Source organism: Lissotriton helveticus, chromosome 7, assembly GCF_964261635.1.
Source record: "Lissotriton helveticus chromosome 7, aLisHel1.1, whole genome shotgun sequence".
Classification (NCBI taxonomy): Eukaryota; Metazoa; Chordata; class Amphibia; order Caudata; family Salamandridae; genus Lissotriton; species Lissotriton helveticus.
In genome coordinates, this window is record NC_136068.1 from 1,409,436,902 (window position 1) to 1,409,453,016 (window position 16,115).

At 47.1% G+C, this 16,115-nt stretch overlaps 1 protein-coding gene across 1 annotated transcript in view; it reads right to left on the reverse strand.

The window, feature by feature from the left end:
* The window catches only part of DNAH9 (dynein axonemal heavy chain 9), a 1,695,107-nt gene that overhangs the window by 913,063 nt on the left and 765,929 nt on the right, over positions 1-16,115 (reverse strand). Inside the window, exon 37 of the mRNA XM_078654721.1 lies at positions 15,033-15,206. Within this exon, the coding sequence (XP_078510847.1) occupies positions 15,033-15,206 (174 nt within the window). The remainder of the gene's footprint in view (positions 1-15,032; positions 15,207-16,115) is intronic.

The following is a 16,115-nucleotide window of genomic DNA, read 5'->3' on the forward strand; positions in this document are numbered from 1 at the left end:
ACAAACCTCTAAGACCAGGGAGCACTCAGATTTGAACAGCAAATTCCGCATGATTACAACTTACTCTGTTGAGGCTAATAAACTGAGACAAATGCTCACAAGGAATTGGCATATTTTACGTACGGATCCCATTATTGGGAGTGATGTTCCAGTTAAACCCTTGCTCACATTCAGGAAATCGAAATCAAAAAGAGACAATCTGGTGCAGAGCCATCTCATGCCAATTCAACCTAAGGCCAGTGGTACTCTGAAAGATATGAGGGGGTTCTATCCATGTGGGAAATGCCGAGCATGTGATAACAACAGACGGACACTAATGTATAGTGTTCCGGGCTTGAGCAAACCCAGAATGATCAACAAATTTATCACCTGCACGACACCGTATGTAGTGTACTGTCTGGTCTGCCCATGCGGACTACAATATATTGGGAGTACGTTTAACAACGTAAAACTCCGAATATTGGAACATCAAAGAGCAATCACAAATAAGGATGTGACTTATCCTGTTGCTCGACATTTCGCCAAAGTACACGGTAGCAACAGGGAATTGCTACGTTACTATGGCATCGATCATGTGCCGGTGCACCCCAGAGGGGGTGACAGATTGTTGAGTCTCCGTAGACTGGAGTCTAGATTTATCATAGACTTACAGACTAAAAGTCCCTCAGGGCTTAATACAGGGGAAAAACTCACAGTCCACCTAGGCAGATGATCCTCCATCTCCTCAAATAGGTCCTTAAACATGTTGTAAATATTTCTCTATGAAAATAGCTTGTGTATCAAACCCAAGAGGGGAAAAGGGAGGAACACACATATATGAACATATAAAACTGCACTGCAGTAACTCATGAAATTAGACACTCACATGCATTGTTTCTCTAAAAAGATCTCTGGGATACATTACTCTTATCGATCAATTTTATAAGGAATGAATACATGAATTTGTTACACTGTAATCTCTATTATGTCAGAAATTTCCAAGTTGTATATAAGAAGTTGTATATAATGATCTGTCTTCGTATGTTTCTGATTAAGTTTCTGACAAACAGGGCTCTTTCAATTTCTTATTCCATTTTCATTTTCATTTGCATTTTTACATGGTATATCTTGAAAACAGTATTATGACTTTGGGCAACTTATTGTATGCAAATGCATCATATCTCTTTCCTACCTCATGGCTAAGCAATAAGTATGAATTAGTCGAACATCAACTTATCTCCGGAACACAGTATACATTGTGATGCCGGAGTTTTGCCGATACACGGCTTGATTGCAATTTGCCTTTGTCTTGGGTCATGCCACAAAGGGTTAAATATTTGGTGTTTTGTAACGCTCTTTTGGTAATTTAGCCAGATTGATGCCGATCCACGGCGAGATTTTATCTACTTTGCATCATTTTGCATCTGGCAGTGGTTATTAGTCCATACTGATTATATAATCCTTAAGCACAGAGGCTATATGCCTGATACAAAAGATGTTATTCTCATTTGGTTGTAAATACAATGGCCGCCACGTTTTACCAGCGTTTCTGAACGAACATCTCTGTACTTAAATTAAGTCCGCACTCACTTTCTATGAGGGCGTTTACAAAAATGAGCCGTGAGCAGCACACTGCTGACACTGAGGAAGGACTGTGTTTGAAACGCGTCTGTCATCTTACTTTTGCTGTAGGCGTTAATAAATCCTGTCGCCTTACCCGGAGTGCTTGAGTCTTTTTTTGGATTATTGAGGGGACCACAGAGCTTCAATATATATATATATATATATATATATATATATATATATATATATATATATATTTCAGCCAATTCCGTCCTCAAACGCCAAAGTTATTCGACATAGAATTTTCAAAAATCCCATAGAGAAAAAATCCTAACTATATATACCTACTGGCGACCGCCAGTAGGTAATATATATATATATATATTACCTACTGGCGGTCGCCAGTAGGTATATATAGTTAGGATTGATTTTCATAGGGAAATCGCAACATTCTATTGGGAATAACTTTGGCGCCGGTTGAGGAATCTGCCTGAATTTTTCAGCAACTTTGCCTGGCGATGCTCCGGTCCTTCCCTGAAAGTTTGGGGGGGATTCGTCAAGCGGGGCCGAGATAAAAGGGGGGTCCCAAAACGTGTTTTCCCCATGTTAATTTCCATAGGGCGGTCGGTCGCACTTTTAGCTCGAACGGCTGAATGGATTTTCACCAAACTTGGCAAAATTGTAGGGACTGGTAGCCCGATGTGCCTTTGCTATGTCTCAAGATATGTGCTCCAGAGGATTTTGAGTAATTTAGGTTCAAAAATTTTTATATATCTATGGCAGCTTACCCGTGAGCTTACCGGTACGCTTACGGTACGCGTACCTCTAGTGCGCGAGCTGCATTCTGATTGGCTGCCAATGTCTGTCAACACTCCAAAACAGAAACTGTTGGCAGCCATCTTGTGCCTCAGTAGACTGAGGCACAGGAAAGCAGAAAAACAAACGTGTAGAACTCAAAAAGGGGGCAGGGTAGAAGCATCCTGACCCCCTAGGCCTGCTCAGGGGGTCTCACAAGGACCCCCAAGGCCCAAAAAAATAAATAAAAAAATTCGGAAAATCGCGGGCTACGCTTACGGCACGCGTACCGGTACGTGTACCGTAAGCGTACCTCATTTTTTTACAAGAAAAAAAAAAGATTTGGGGGCCTTGTAGAAACACTCTGACCCCCCTAGGGCTGTTCAGGTGGTCCCATACGGATAGTAACATATATAAATGTTATCCGCTAATAGAATTAGCATTTAAAAAACCTTGCGAGTTCACTGAAAAAAACAAAGGTTTCAGGCCTTATATAGTTAGGAATTAGCATTTAAAAAACCTTTGAAATTCACTGAAAAAAACATAGCTTTCACACCAGTTATAGTTAGGAATTAGCATTTAAAAACCTATGAAATTCTCTCAAAAAACCATAGGTTTCACACCAGTGATAGTTAGGAATTAGCATTTAAAAAACCTATTAAATTCACTGAGAAAACCATAGGTTTGACACCAGTTATAGTTAGCTGAACATTTTACTCATACACACACACACCCCACACACATACCCCCACATACACACACCCCACACCCACCCCTCCCACACACACCCCCCACACATACCTCAAACACCCACACCTCCACCCACACCCAAACACCCCACACACCCACACCCACACACACACCTACACCCACAGACCCCCCCACCCCTACCCACACACACCTCACTCCACCCCACACACACACCTCACAGACACACCCCACACATCCCCCACACACACCTCACCCCTCCCCCACACACACACACCTCTGAAACACACCCCACACACTCACACACACACACCACACACACACCTCTCACACACACACACACCCACACACACTCTCCTCACACACACACACACCCCTACACACACACCCACACACACACCCCACACACACACCCACACATCCTACACACACACACCCCACACACATACCCCCCACACACACCCCCATCCCCCCCCCACACACACACCACACACACACACACACACACTTATTATTTTTTTATATATTTTGAGGGGTGCCCCACACACATACCCCCACACACACACCCCACACCCACCCACCCCACATACACCCTCCACACATACCTCATACACCCACACCTCCACCCACACCAAAACACCCCACACACCCACACACGCACCTTACACACCCTCACCCCCACCTACACCCACACACCCCACACACCCCCACCCACACACACCTCACTCCCCCCCCACACACACACACCTCACAGACACACCCCACACATCCCCCACACACACCTCACCCCTTCCCCACACACACACACCTCTGACACACACCTCACACACACACACACACACACACACACACACTCCTCTCACACACACACTCATCTCACACCCACACACCCACACCCCCCCACACACACACCCACACACACACCCCACACACACACCCACACATCCTACACACACACACCCCACACACATACCCCCCCATACACACACCCCACACACACCCTCCCCCCACACACACACACCACACACACACACTCATTATTTTTTTCTTTTTTTGAGGGGGTGCCCCACACACATACCCCCACACACAGACACCCCACACCCACCCCCCCCACACACACCCCCACCATACCTCATACACCCACACCTCCACCCACACCCAAACACCCCACACACCCACACACACACCATACACCCCCACACCCCCTACACCCAAACACCCCACACACCCCCACCCACACACACCTCACCCCCCCCACACACACACACCTCACAGACACACCCCACACATCCCCCACACACACCTCACCCCCCCCACACACACAACTCTGACACACACACCCCACACACACACACACCCCACACACACACCTCACACACACACACACACACCCACACACACATTCCTCACCCCCACACACACCCACACACACACCCACACACACACACACCCACACACACACCCACACATCCTACACACACACACCCCACACACATACCCCCCCACACACACACCCCACACCCACCCCCCCCACACACACACATCACACACACACACACTCATTATTTTTTTTATTTTTTTGAGGGGTTGCGCGCCCCGGTACACGTATCGGTACACATACCAGTACGCGTACCCTGGAGAAAAAAAGAAAGACAGAGTTTTTTAAAAATGTAGCATTTTTATATAAATTGGAGGTAGTTCTGAAAAGAACAGTTTTTTTATTCTTATCGTTGTTTTATATTTTTTTTATTTTTTTTTTGTACCCCGCGACTTTAAAAAAATATATATATATTATTTTTTTTGCCTTGGGGGTCCTTGTGGGACCCCCTGAGCAGGCCTAGGGGGTCAGGGTGTTTCTACTCTGGCCCCTTTGCGAGTTTCACACCTTTGTTTCACTGCTTTCTTGTGCCTTGGTTCTAACAAGGCACAAGATGGCTGTCAGGGACACCCAGTATGCAAGGGGAATTAGTTCCCCTCTTCAAACATGCACGGGGGCTGCGTTGCAGAGAGGTGTAAAAAAGGGTGTGGCCTCATTCAACCTCTATGCAATGCAGCCATCTGGCGCATACTGGAGGCTCCTGGTGGGTTAGTTGGCCCCCAGGGACCCCCATTATGCAAGGGGAATTAGTTCCCCCTCTGCAAACGCGCCAGGCGGCTGCGTTGCAGAGAGGTGTAACAAGGGGCATAGCCTCATTACACCTCTGCAATGCAGCTCCCTGGCGCATACTGGAGGTTCCAGGTGGGCTAGTTGGCCCCCAGGGGCCCCCAGTATGCAGGGGGAATGAGTTCACCCTCTTCAAACATGCACGGGGGCTGCGTTGCAGAGAGGTGTAAAAAGGGCCGCGGCTTAATTACACCTCTCCGCAATGCAGTCCCCTGGTGCATACTGGAGATTCCTGGTGGGCTTTCAGGTCTTATATAGTTAGGAATTAGCATTAAAAAAAACTTTGAAATTCACTGAAAAAAACATAGGTTTCAGGCCTTATATAGTTAGGAATTAGCATTTAAAAAACCTTTGAAATTCACTGAAAAAACCATAGGTTTCAGGCCTTATATAGTTAGGAATTAGCATTTTAAAAAACCTTGCAAATTCACTGAAAAAACCATAGGTTTCAGGCCTTATATAGTTAGGAATTAGCATTTAAAAAACCTTGCAAATTCAATGAAAAAACCATAGGTTTCAGGCCTTATATAGTTAGGAATTAGCATTTAAAAAACCTTGCAAATTCACTGAAAAAAACATAGGTTTCAGGCCTTATATAGTTAGGAATTAGGCACAAGAAAGCAGAAAAACAAGCATGTAGAACACAAAAAGGGGGCAGGGTAGAAACACCCTGACCCCCTAGGGCTGCTCAGGTGGTCCCACTAGGATAATAATATATTTAAACGTTATCCGCTAATAGAATTAGCATTTAAAAAACCTTTGAAATTCACTGAAAAAACCATATGTTTCAGGCCTTATATAGTTAGGAATTAGCATTTAAAAAACCTTTGAAATTCACTGAAAAAACCATAGGTTTCAGGCCTTATATAGTTAGGAATTAGCATTTAAAAAAACCTTTGAAATTCACTGAAAAAAACATAGGTTTCAGGCCTTACATAGTTAGGAATTAGCATTTAAAAAAACATTTGAAATTCACTGAAAAAACCATAGGTTTCAGGAGTTATATAGTTAGGAATTAGCTTTTACAAAACCTTTGAAATTCACTCAAAAAACTATACGTTTTAGTGGTGTTATAGTTAGCTGGACATTTTACTCATACAAAACCATTGAAATTGCTCCTATATAGTTAGTTGTACTAAGTATATATCGCGCACCCGCAATCCACTGCTGATGATGTCACATATTAGATCATTCATGACATGGTCAGTGACATCACTGATGACATCTCAAATGACATCTGCAACGTCCCCCGTACGTACGATGAAGTACGATTCGTACCAGGAGCCGTACTCCGTACGAGTCGTACAGAGACCGTACGACTCTAATCTCTGTACGATTCTCCCTCGGAACCCACTGTGCGCGACATCAGGACGGTTCACGGCTGGTTTTTACGACCCAGCAAGTACGATACGTGTCGGGTACGCACCGTACGACCCTTTTTCTACGGGAGTTGAAAACTGCCGTAAAAGCAGAGTTTGCGCCGAAACAGGTACGGAACGCCCCCCCCCCCCCCGGGTACGGTGCGTACCCCCCATGATCGGTGGGGTACGCACCGTACTCCTGCGATCATGGGGTGTATGAGCCCTACCCCATGTACGATGGGTGTATGAGCCGTACCCCATGCACGATGGGTGTACGAGCCGTACCCCATGTACGATGGGTGTACGGCTCGTACACCCATCGTACATGGGGTATGGCTCGTACACCCATCGTACATGGGGTACGGCTCGTACACCCAACGTACATGGGGTAAGGCTCGTACACCCATCGTACATGGGGTACGGCTCGTACACCCATCGTACATGGGGTACGGCTCGTACACCCATCGTACATGGGGTACGGCTCGTACACCCCATGATCACAGGGGTATGGTGCATACCCCTGCAATCATGGGGGTACGGACCGTACCGTGTGTATGTGTTTGTGTGCTTTTCCGTACGACTCGCCCTTACCTTACGTGGACCGTACGAATCGCGTCCTCATACCCCGGTCCGATCGTACTCGTCGGGTCGGACGGCATGTGTACGAGTCGTACGGCATGTGTACGAGTCGTATGGTTCACGGTTTCAGCCTTGCAATACGTACAGATCGCGACGATTCGGACGGATTCACGGAATACAGATCGTACTACGCGACTCTGACGGACGGGTATGATTCGTACGGAGAGGGCTCCGGATACAAATCGCACGGACGTTTTTTTTCCCGAATCCGAATCGACCCCTTTGTGTAATTCAATTCAGAAGTTTCTGCAATATCGATTTTTAAAAATGTCTGTGGCAAATGCACAGGAATTTTGCATTTTGGGACTCCCCCTTATTCTCAGCCCCCTTTGATGGATCACCCCAAAATGTTCCATGGGCAAACTAGGTCGGTGGGGGCACTTTCTTGAAAGTTTCGTGTATAGTCGTCCAACAGCACCAAAGTTACTGGTAAAACAAACAAGCATTTGCAATGCAATCTGTTTCGCCTTTGGGACCTTATACATATTTAGCGATTTAGCACATTTAGGGTAGAGGCATGATATGGGGTGACTCATCTGCATAACAGCAGTAACCAATAGATTCTGGAGCACACCGGTGTAGGGATTAAGCTTGTGCAGAGGTGGGGCATGATGGTAGCAGAGAGCACACTGGGGAACAACTTCTAAACCCTAGGTTCTGATGGAGAGCATAGAGAACTGAAGCCCTCAACCGATGCTCAACTTTCTGTGCACTGAATGCAGGTAAACCCAAAACTCGCTCAGATGTGCAACAGGCAAGTACAGACTCCATGCTCCTGAAGCCCTTTCCCTCCCTGTGGAGAATGAGAGGGAGACCTTGTTTTGTGGAAAGTCTACAGGCAGCTTCCAGGAGAAAAGAAAAGCAAGGCAGACATGTTGCAATACACAAGGATCATGCTTATACCCGTTAGCTATGGACGTATAGATAGGTTTCTTTTTGAAAAGATTAAGGGCACTATGTCCTAATAACACATTTTTTCTGTAAGAATTATCATTCCCCCTGAATTTGAACTGTGATATTGCCTTTTTTTATCATTCTTAAGGTTATTAGTCATATGACCCTCATAATTATGGGTTGAATATGCCGTCCAAATTTGCTTTGTCTCTTTTTGTATTTAAAGTGTACTGAATAGTCCTTTTTGTATCAATTAGGATTTGCACTATGGTAATGAATTATGTTTTGCACTGTATATAGGTTTGCACTTGCACTTTTTTTAGGATTGCGCCACCTGTGACTGCTATAACCAACTATAGATTTTGTAATATCCTCTCTATTAAGTGTATTGGATTTTCTAACCTTTGCCTTGGGAGTACCATTAGTGGTATGTAATTTTCAGGATTTCAGTTTAAATATATGAATCATGAAATAACCTTTTTTGTATGTTTAGATTCATGCATTTGGTTTAATCGTATGTCTTCCAGGTAATATTGAATAGTGTGTTTTCTATGTTTAGCATTGCTATAGTGACGTCAATCTGTTTCGTGCACTGTATTTAAACCCTGGTATTGGTTCTTTTTTGCCATGTGATCAAGGCTACCGTGTTGTAGCCGAAACGCGTCATGCTGGGGATCTGGGAGCATTAAAACTACCCTAAACTAATTTTCCTGCGTTGCTGTGGTCTGTACCTACGTGGTTGAATCGGCATCTAGAGCCGATCGGTGGGACTGGTGAACGGATATATATATATATATATATAAATATATATATATATTTATATATATTTATATATATAAATTATGCTGAAATTAAAAGAATGTTTGAGACTACCAGCTTTTTTTAAGGTCAAGCACATCGCTCTCAACATTCTCACTGATTAGCAGCTCCTACCAGTCCACTGTAAATTGAATATCAGAGGTTGCTCTGGGTTTGACATTGCAAGAGATTTATTCTCATCCGAGCAGATATCAGCGCATTCTCGGCATTCCACTTGTCCGAAGACTACCAATCACTTTAGCAGGAACACAAGAGGCAGCCAGTTCTTAACAGCTTCCTAACGTGCACCACCAATATGTTCCACCGCATTTGGTTAAACACAAATATTGTTTATAATACTTTAATAAAACTGTGAAAGGTGATGAAGGCAGAGCATTGACAGGATGACCCTGCTCGCAGGCAGGTCGCTCCCCACGCTGCTGCACAGCTCTGCCTGCATTGTTTTTGCCTAATCTTGTATTTTTCCCCTGTGCCTAACTTGCTTTCTTGCCCAGACTTGTTTTTATTCCCCTGTGCCTGTACTTGCTTTCTTGCCCAGACTTGTTTTTATTCCCCTGTGCCTGTACTTGCTTTCTTGCCCAGACTTGTTTTTATTCCCCTGTGCCTGTACTTGCTTTTTTGCCCAGACTTGTTTTTATTCCCCTGTGCCTAACTTGATCTCTTGCCCAGACTTGTTTTTATTCCTCTGTGCCTGTACTTGTTTTCTTGCCTAAACTTGTTTTATCCTTCCTGTGCCCAGTTCTCCCGCGGCCCCCACCCGTTTTTCCTGCCGCTGTGTCCCTGCGGCCCCGTCCACCTGTAATCCCATTCGCCGCCATGCTCCCGCCTCCCAGCTGCTCCTCCCCCCACATCCCTTTATATGGAAGCCGCTACGCGGCCGCTAAGCGGCCGCGCTCAGCGGGCGCGCCGCTGTTGCACCTAAGGCAAGCCTGTCTGCGCCCGTCCGCGCCCGTCCACGCCTGGGCCGCACCCAACTCCAGAACCCCTGGCCCCCACGCCCCCCCACCGCACCCGACCCAGACTCAGCTACGACGCCGACTCCCTCCACGCTCTCAACACCGGCCGAGACCAACGCTGCAACCAGGCCGCCCCGAAACACACCCATGGACCCTTCTCCTGCCGCAGCTGCAGATTCACCTGCGACAGAACCATCAAACCACCAAGAACCAGACCCAACCACCTCCGCTGCATACTCCTCAACACCCGCTCTGCACGCAAACACGCCATCGAGCTCTGGGACCTGCTCGACACCACAGGCCCGGACGTATCCTTCCTGACCGAGACATGGTGGAATGACTCCTCTGCACCAGACATCGCAGTAGCCATCCCAGACGGATACAAGATCACCCGCAGGGACCGCGGCAACGGCATCGGAGGAGGAATAGCCATCGTCCACGAGTCCACCCTCAAGGTCACCACCCACGCACACGACTCCCTCAACACCGCCGAACACCTGCACTTCCGGATCCACACCGACCCCAACACCACCCTCAGAGGAACTCTCATCTACAGACCCCCCGGTCCCCGGGCCCACTTCAGCGACTCCATCGCCGACCTCGCCAGCACCCACGCACTCGCCTCCACGGACTACATCCTCCTCGGAGACCTGAACTTCCACCTCGAGAACAACAACGACGCCAACTCCTCCATGCTGATCGACAACCTCACCAACCTTCGCCTCAGACAACTCGTCACCGCGCCCACCCGCGCTGCCAGCCACACGCTGGATGCCAGCTTCTCCACAAGCACCCACTTCACCTTCAAAAAACCAACCACGCACCATCGCACCCAACAGCTGTCTCGCCGCTGCAGGAGCAAAGTCACTGAATATCAACTGATCACCACCCTCTCCAAGAACCCACGCACCGACCCCACCAACCCAGACGCCGCAGCCCGCAACCTCAGACAGTGGATCAACGACTGCGCCAACACCCTCGCCCCACTGAAGAAACCCTCCAACAACCACGCCAGCAAGAGAGCCACCTGGTTCACCGACGACCTCCTGGCCTCCAAGCGCGCATGCTAGAAACTGGAGAAGAAATGGCTCCACGAACGCACACCGGACAACCACGCAGCCCTCAAGGACTCCACCCGCAGACACCACCACCTCATCAGATCAGCCAAGAGATCCTCCTTCAAAGACCGCCTGGATAACAATGCACACGACAGCAAAGAGCTCTTCCGTATTGTAAAAGAACTCTCCAACCCCAGCGCCAACACCAACGACATCCCGCCCTCACAGGAACTGTGCGACTCACTGGCCATCTTCTTCCATTGCAAGATCGCCGACATCCACGAAGGGTTCAACACCACGACCAACCGACCACGCCAGGCTCCACCCCTCTCCCGAACACCAACAGCACCAACCGCCTGACCTCCTGGTCCAACGTCAGTGACGTCAAGACATGCAAGGTCATGAACTCCATCCACTCAGGATTGCCGACAGACCCATGCCCACACCACATATTTAACAAGGCAGAGGCAGCCATCGCACCCCAACTTCGGAAGATCATCAATATCTCCTTTGAAACAGCGACATTCCCGGAAAGCTGGAAGCACGCCAAAATCAAAAGCCCAAGGCGGACCCCAAGGACCTCAAGAACTTCCGGCCCATCTCCCTGCTCCCGTTCCCGGCGAAGGTCATCGAGAAAATCGTCAACATGCAACTGACCCGCCACCTCGAAGACAACAACATCCTGGACCTATCCCAATCCGGTTTCAGACTAAACAACAGCACTGAGACAGCCCTCATCGCTGCCACAGACGACATCAGGCGCCAATTAGACAACGGCAAAACATCTGCCCTCATCCTCCTGGACCTCTCGGCCGCCTTCGACGCGGTCTGCCATTGCACTCTAAAAACACGCCTCCAAGAAGCCGGTATCCAAGAGAAGGCCCTCCACTGGACCACATCCTTTCTCTCCGACAGATCCCAGAGCGTCCGCCTCCCACCTTTCCGATCCGAAGCCACCGACATCATCTGCGGCGTCTCCCAGGGCTCCTCCCTCAGCCCGATGCTGTTCAACATCTACATGGCCCCCCTTGCACAAGTGGCCCGCCACCACAACCTCAACATCATCTCCTACGCTGACGACACTCAGCTCATCCTCTCCCTCACCAAGGACCCACTCACCGCCAAAACCAACATCCACGACCGAAAGAAGGCCATCGCCGACTGGATGAGGAGCAGCCGTCTGAAACTGAACTCGGACAAGAGGGAGGTCCTCATCCTCGGACCCAACCCCTCAGCCTGGGACGATTCCTGCTGGCCAACCACTCTGGGGACAGCACCGACACCCAGCGACCACGCACGCAATATTGGATTCATCCTCGACTCCTCCCTCTCCATGTCCAAACAGGTCAACGCCGTCTCCTCCTCCTGCTACAACACCCTCTGCATGCTCCGCAGGATCTACAAGTGAATCCCCACCGAAACAAGAAGAACGGTGACACAGGCCCTCGTCAGCAGCAGGCTGAACTATGGCAACGCACTCTACGCCGGAATCCCAGCCAAACACCTACGACGACTACAGCGCATCCAAAATGCCTCCGCCCGACTGATCATCAACGTCCCCCACCGCAGCCACATCACCCCCCCACCTGAGAAACCTACACTGGCTCCCCGTCGACATGAGGATCACCTTCAAACTCCTCGCCCACGCACACAAAGCACTCCACAACGCCGGACCAGCCTACCTGAACAGCAGACATAGCTTCCACACCCCTCGCCGCCAGCTCCGCTTCGCCAGCCACGCCCTCGCCGCCGTCCCCCGCATCCAACGAACAACCTCAGGCGGCAGATTCTTCTCCTACCTCGCCGCCAAGGCCTGGAACACCCTTCCTACCCACCTACGGCAGACCGAAGACCTACTCGCCTTCAGAAGACTCCTCAAGACCTGGCTCTTCGAACAGTAGCGAAGCTTCCCCTCCCCCTCCCCCCTCAGCGCCTTGAGCCCCTCATGGGTAAATAGCGCGCTCTACAAATAGATTGATTGATTGATTGATGTTGGGGGTCATCAATTGGACACATATTAATCTGTAATTTTGGTTGTTTGGTTTTAAATGCAAGTCTGCAAAAACATTTAGCCTGTGTCTAGAGGGTACAGAGTGAGTAACATATGTAGGAATCTTCACTGCCATTGAGAGGTTCAGAGGATATCATAAACGACAAACTCAAAAGCAGAGTGTCTCGTAAAAGTCGCTACAACCCAGAAACAGCAATACAGGACTACATTACGGGTTAAATATTTTTTTTACAATACAAGTTTATTTTGTTCCAGTTATCATGAAATGAAGTATTTAGTAACAGTGAAATGCTAACTCAAAATATTAATTAAAATACTAGACTTTGCGATTTGATTGTGGTAAAAAGAATATATATTTTTTAATTATGTTGAAATCGAAGACCAAAAGAAAACGTACACCTGGCTTGTTAAACCCCCATTTTCTCTGCAAAACTCAGAGGTTTTGTAAGCTGCTGCCTGCAAGTGTCGGCCAACAATGGGTCTAAATTGCAATTAGAACACTCAGGTCTTTATTCATGAAAATAGTACTAATTAACAGGAGGGAAACAGCTCCGCCTCAAGTGTGGTTGATGGATCTCCCAGCGTGGGCGGGGTGCTTCATTGTGTGCTACCGATCTTCAAGACTGAGAAAGCAAGTTCGAGCCTGGCATCCGCTCAACATCCTGTGACTTAAAAAAAACCACGTCCTTGCCTAATATAGCTGGTGTTCGCGTTATATAGCTATAAGAAGCATTCTCGCGTGTACAGTATGTCAAATTATAGTTACGCGTGAGACATGTTAGCATTGTGTGCATTTTTGAAGCGGCACCATGTGGCGTAAATAATCAAATGTAAATATATGAATGCGTGAGCCGTTTCCCTTCCTGATATAATAAATATGCCAGCACTATTTCATCGCCACCAAAGCTTCGTGGATTGGAGTAAGAATTAAGAAAATGCAGCATTCGTAGAATATAAGGCAGCGTGTTTGTATTGCGCATGCCATCAGGACAGACCAGGCAAATTATAGTGCAAAGTCACCAACCAATCACAGGACAAACAAGCATTGAAAATGCAATAGGGCTCGGATTGACCTGAGACCTATTGCATTTTAAATGGAAGTGCTGGCATGAAAGTAGGCACGAACGGGACGGGGTGGGCGGATGGTTGTGGTACAAAAAGTTACAGACTGCAGGGAACGGAGAGAGACAGGGAAACTAAACGGTTTTACTAGTAAAGGGGCTGATAACCTCAGAAGAGGGAAAATGACGCCATGGCAGTCAGGAAGCGGGACTAAGATGCCAAAAACCAAACAAAATGCAGAATTTTTCATTGTAGCCAATCACATTTATGGCCTTAAAGTGGGCGGAACTTCCCCCATTATACTGTATACAGCATCTCTCGCCGAGACAGCGCATGCGCTGCCTAGGCGAAACCTAAAAAGGCATTTCCAATGGAAACACTAATTTAACTAATAACTAGCTTGGGCACATTCTTGCATGCAGAAACAGAATGAAAGAAAGATGTCTAGGAGAACTTCTGGAAACCTGCAACCTGAAAAACTTTTGGGAATTCCTAAAGTTGGAAATGTGCACCCATGAGTGGTCGGACACCTGCTGGTGCTGATTGCTGATCTCATTTGGGATTGAGCCACTGGGAGTGAATAGACAACACACAATATAGTCTTTCTCTAGGTAAGTCTTCTACATAGCCATGCCATGTTAAAAACCATTTCGTTTTCAATTCCCTCCTCTCAGATTCTAGCAATAGTGCATCCAGCGGCAGTTCAAGAGTTAATGAAGGCATCAGCGTTGACGACCTCTTTCCTCTTGGAGCTGGATAGATCCTAGCCATTCATTTGGCCGCCGACAGGTCCTCGAATGATAATGACTTTCCATCACCCACAATCTGTTTTATCTACAGCGGTGTAATCGAGACAATCCTGCCAATGGACTTCAAAGGAACATTGTGTTAATATTAAAGCCTCACCCCTATTAACACGCCTCGGTGTTCTCATTCCGAATATTAATGAACATTAGCTCACTCAGCTGTGGGAAAATTAAGTATTCTTTTATTTTAATTATAAAGCAATTGACTTTCACAAACCTGTAATGGCATATCTGGATCAAATTCAAATTTGGGAATGAGCTTGGACCAGGGCTCAAACTTCTTTGTTTCCGGGTCAAGGTAGTAGTCAAAGACGGTGCCTTGGGAGGGAAACTTGATGGTCTTAAACTCCGTCACCCACCATTTGCTGAACTCCACTCTGTAGTCCACGAGCTGCAAGATGAATTCAATGTGTAAAGGTGAAATATATTAAAGCGTGGATGGCAAAAAAATTAAAAAGCTGTAGTTCGTACATAGTTTTATTACAGGATCGGATACGTAATTTACACAAGATCGCATATGTAATTCATACAAACAATTTTCATTTGCTTTTCACTATATCCTTTACAACTGATCACGGATACAACAGGATTTAAAAATAAGGGTTCTAATAATAAAACATGTAGGAGATATGTTTAGTGTTCGAGGCCATATTGTATTGTAGATGTAAAACGAGTTTGGGCTGATGTTATGTGAGTTAGTGTTTCACATGATGATCCGATTACAATGATGTACAGAGTTCCAAACAAACGGATGTGTAAAATAAATAAGAAAGTCTGATACTTCCCTAAAGGACCAGTAACGCCCCTTTGTGGTGGCGGTGACCTGTACCAAACTCCCTGTCTTGGGTACTGTGGCTTATCAGGTCACCAGAACCGTCCAATGGCTCGATTATGGTAAGATTGAACACGGTGACTTATCCGTTGTTTTTCCTCCATGTTATTCACAAAGCACTTAAAAGCCTCTAGGGGTATCAAAGCACTGCAATGATAAATCATAATACAGTCTAGCTCACAAGCACTCATGTCGTCATTAGATGGAATGGTGCTATGGCTTTGGAGGATTTTCTTTGACCAGGAATCTTCCCTTCCCCACACGTTCCTCCAGATGGAGGTCTATTTAGGGTTGTGGTCTTATGTGCTCTTTGTCTGTCAGAGGATTTAAAGATACACAAGTGTCTTACTAATAGAAGTAGGCGTGTCTGAGCACGAAGCATTTGACTAATCATCTCTCCCTTTAAATAGGTAACCAGGATGAGCCACTCTACTTTCTGCGATTTGGGGACTATCAACGTAGGTAAAG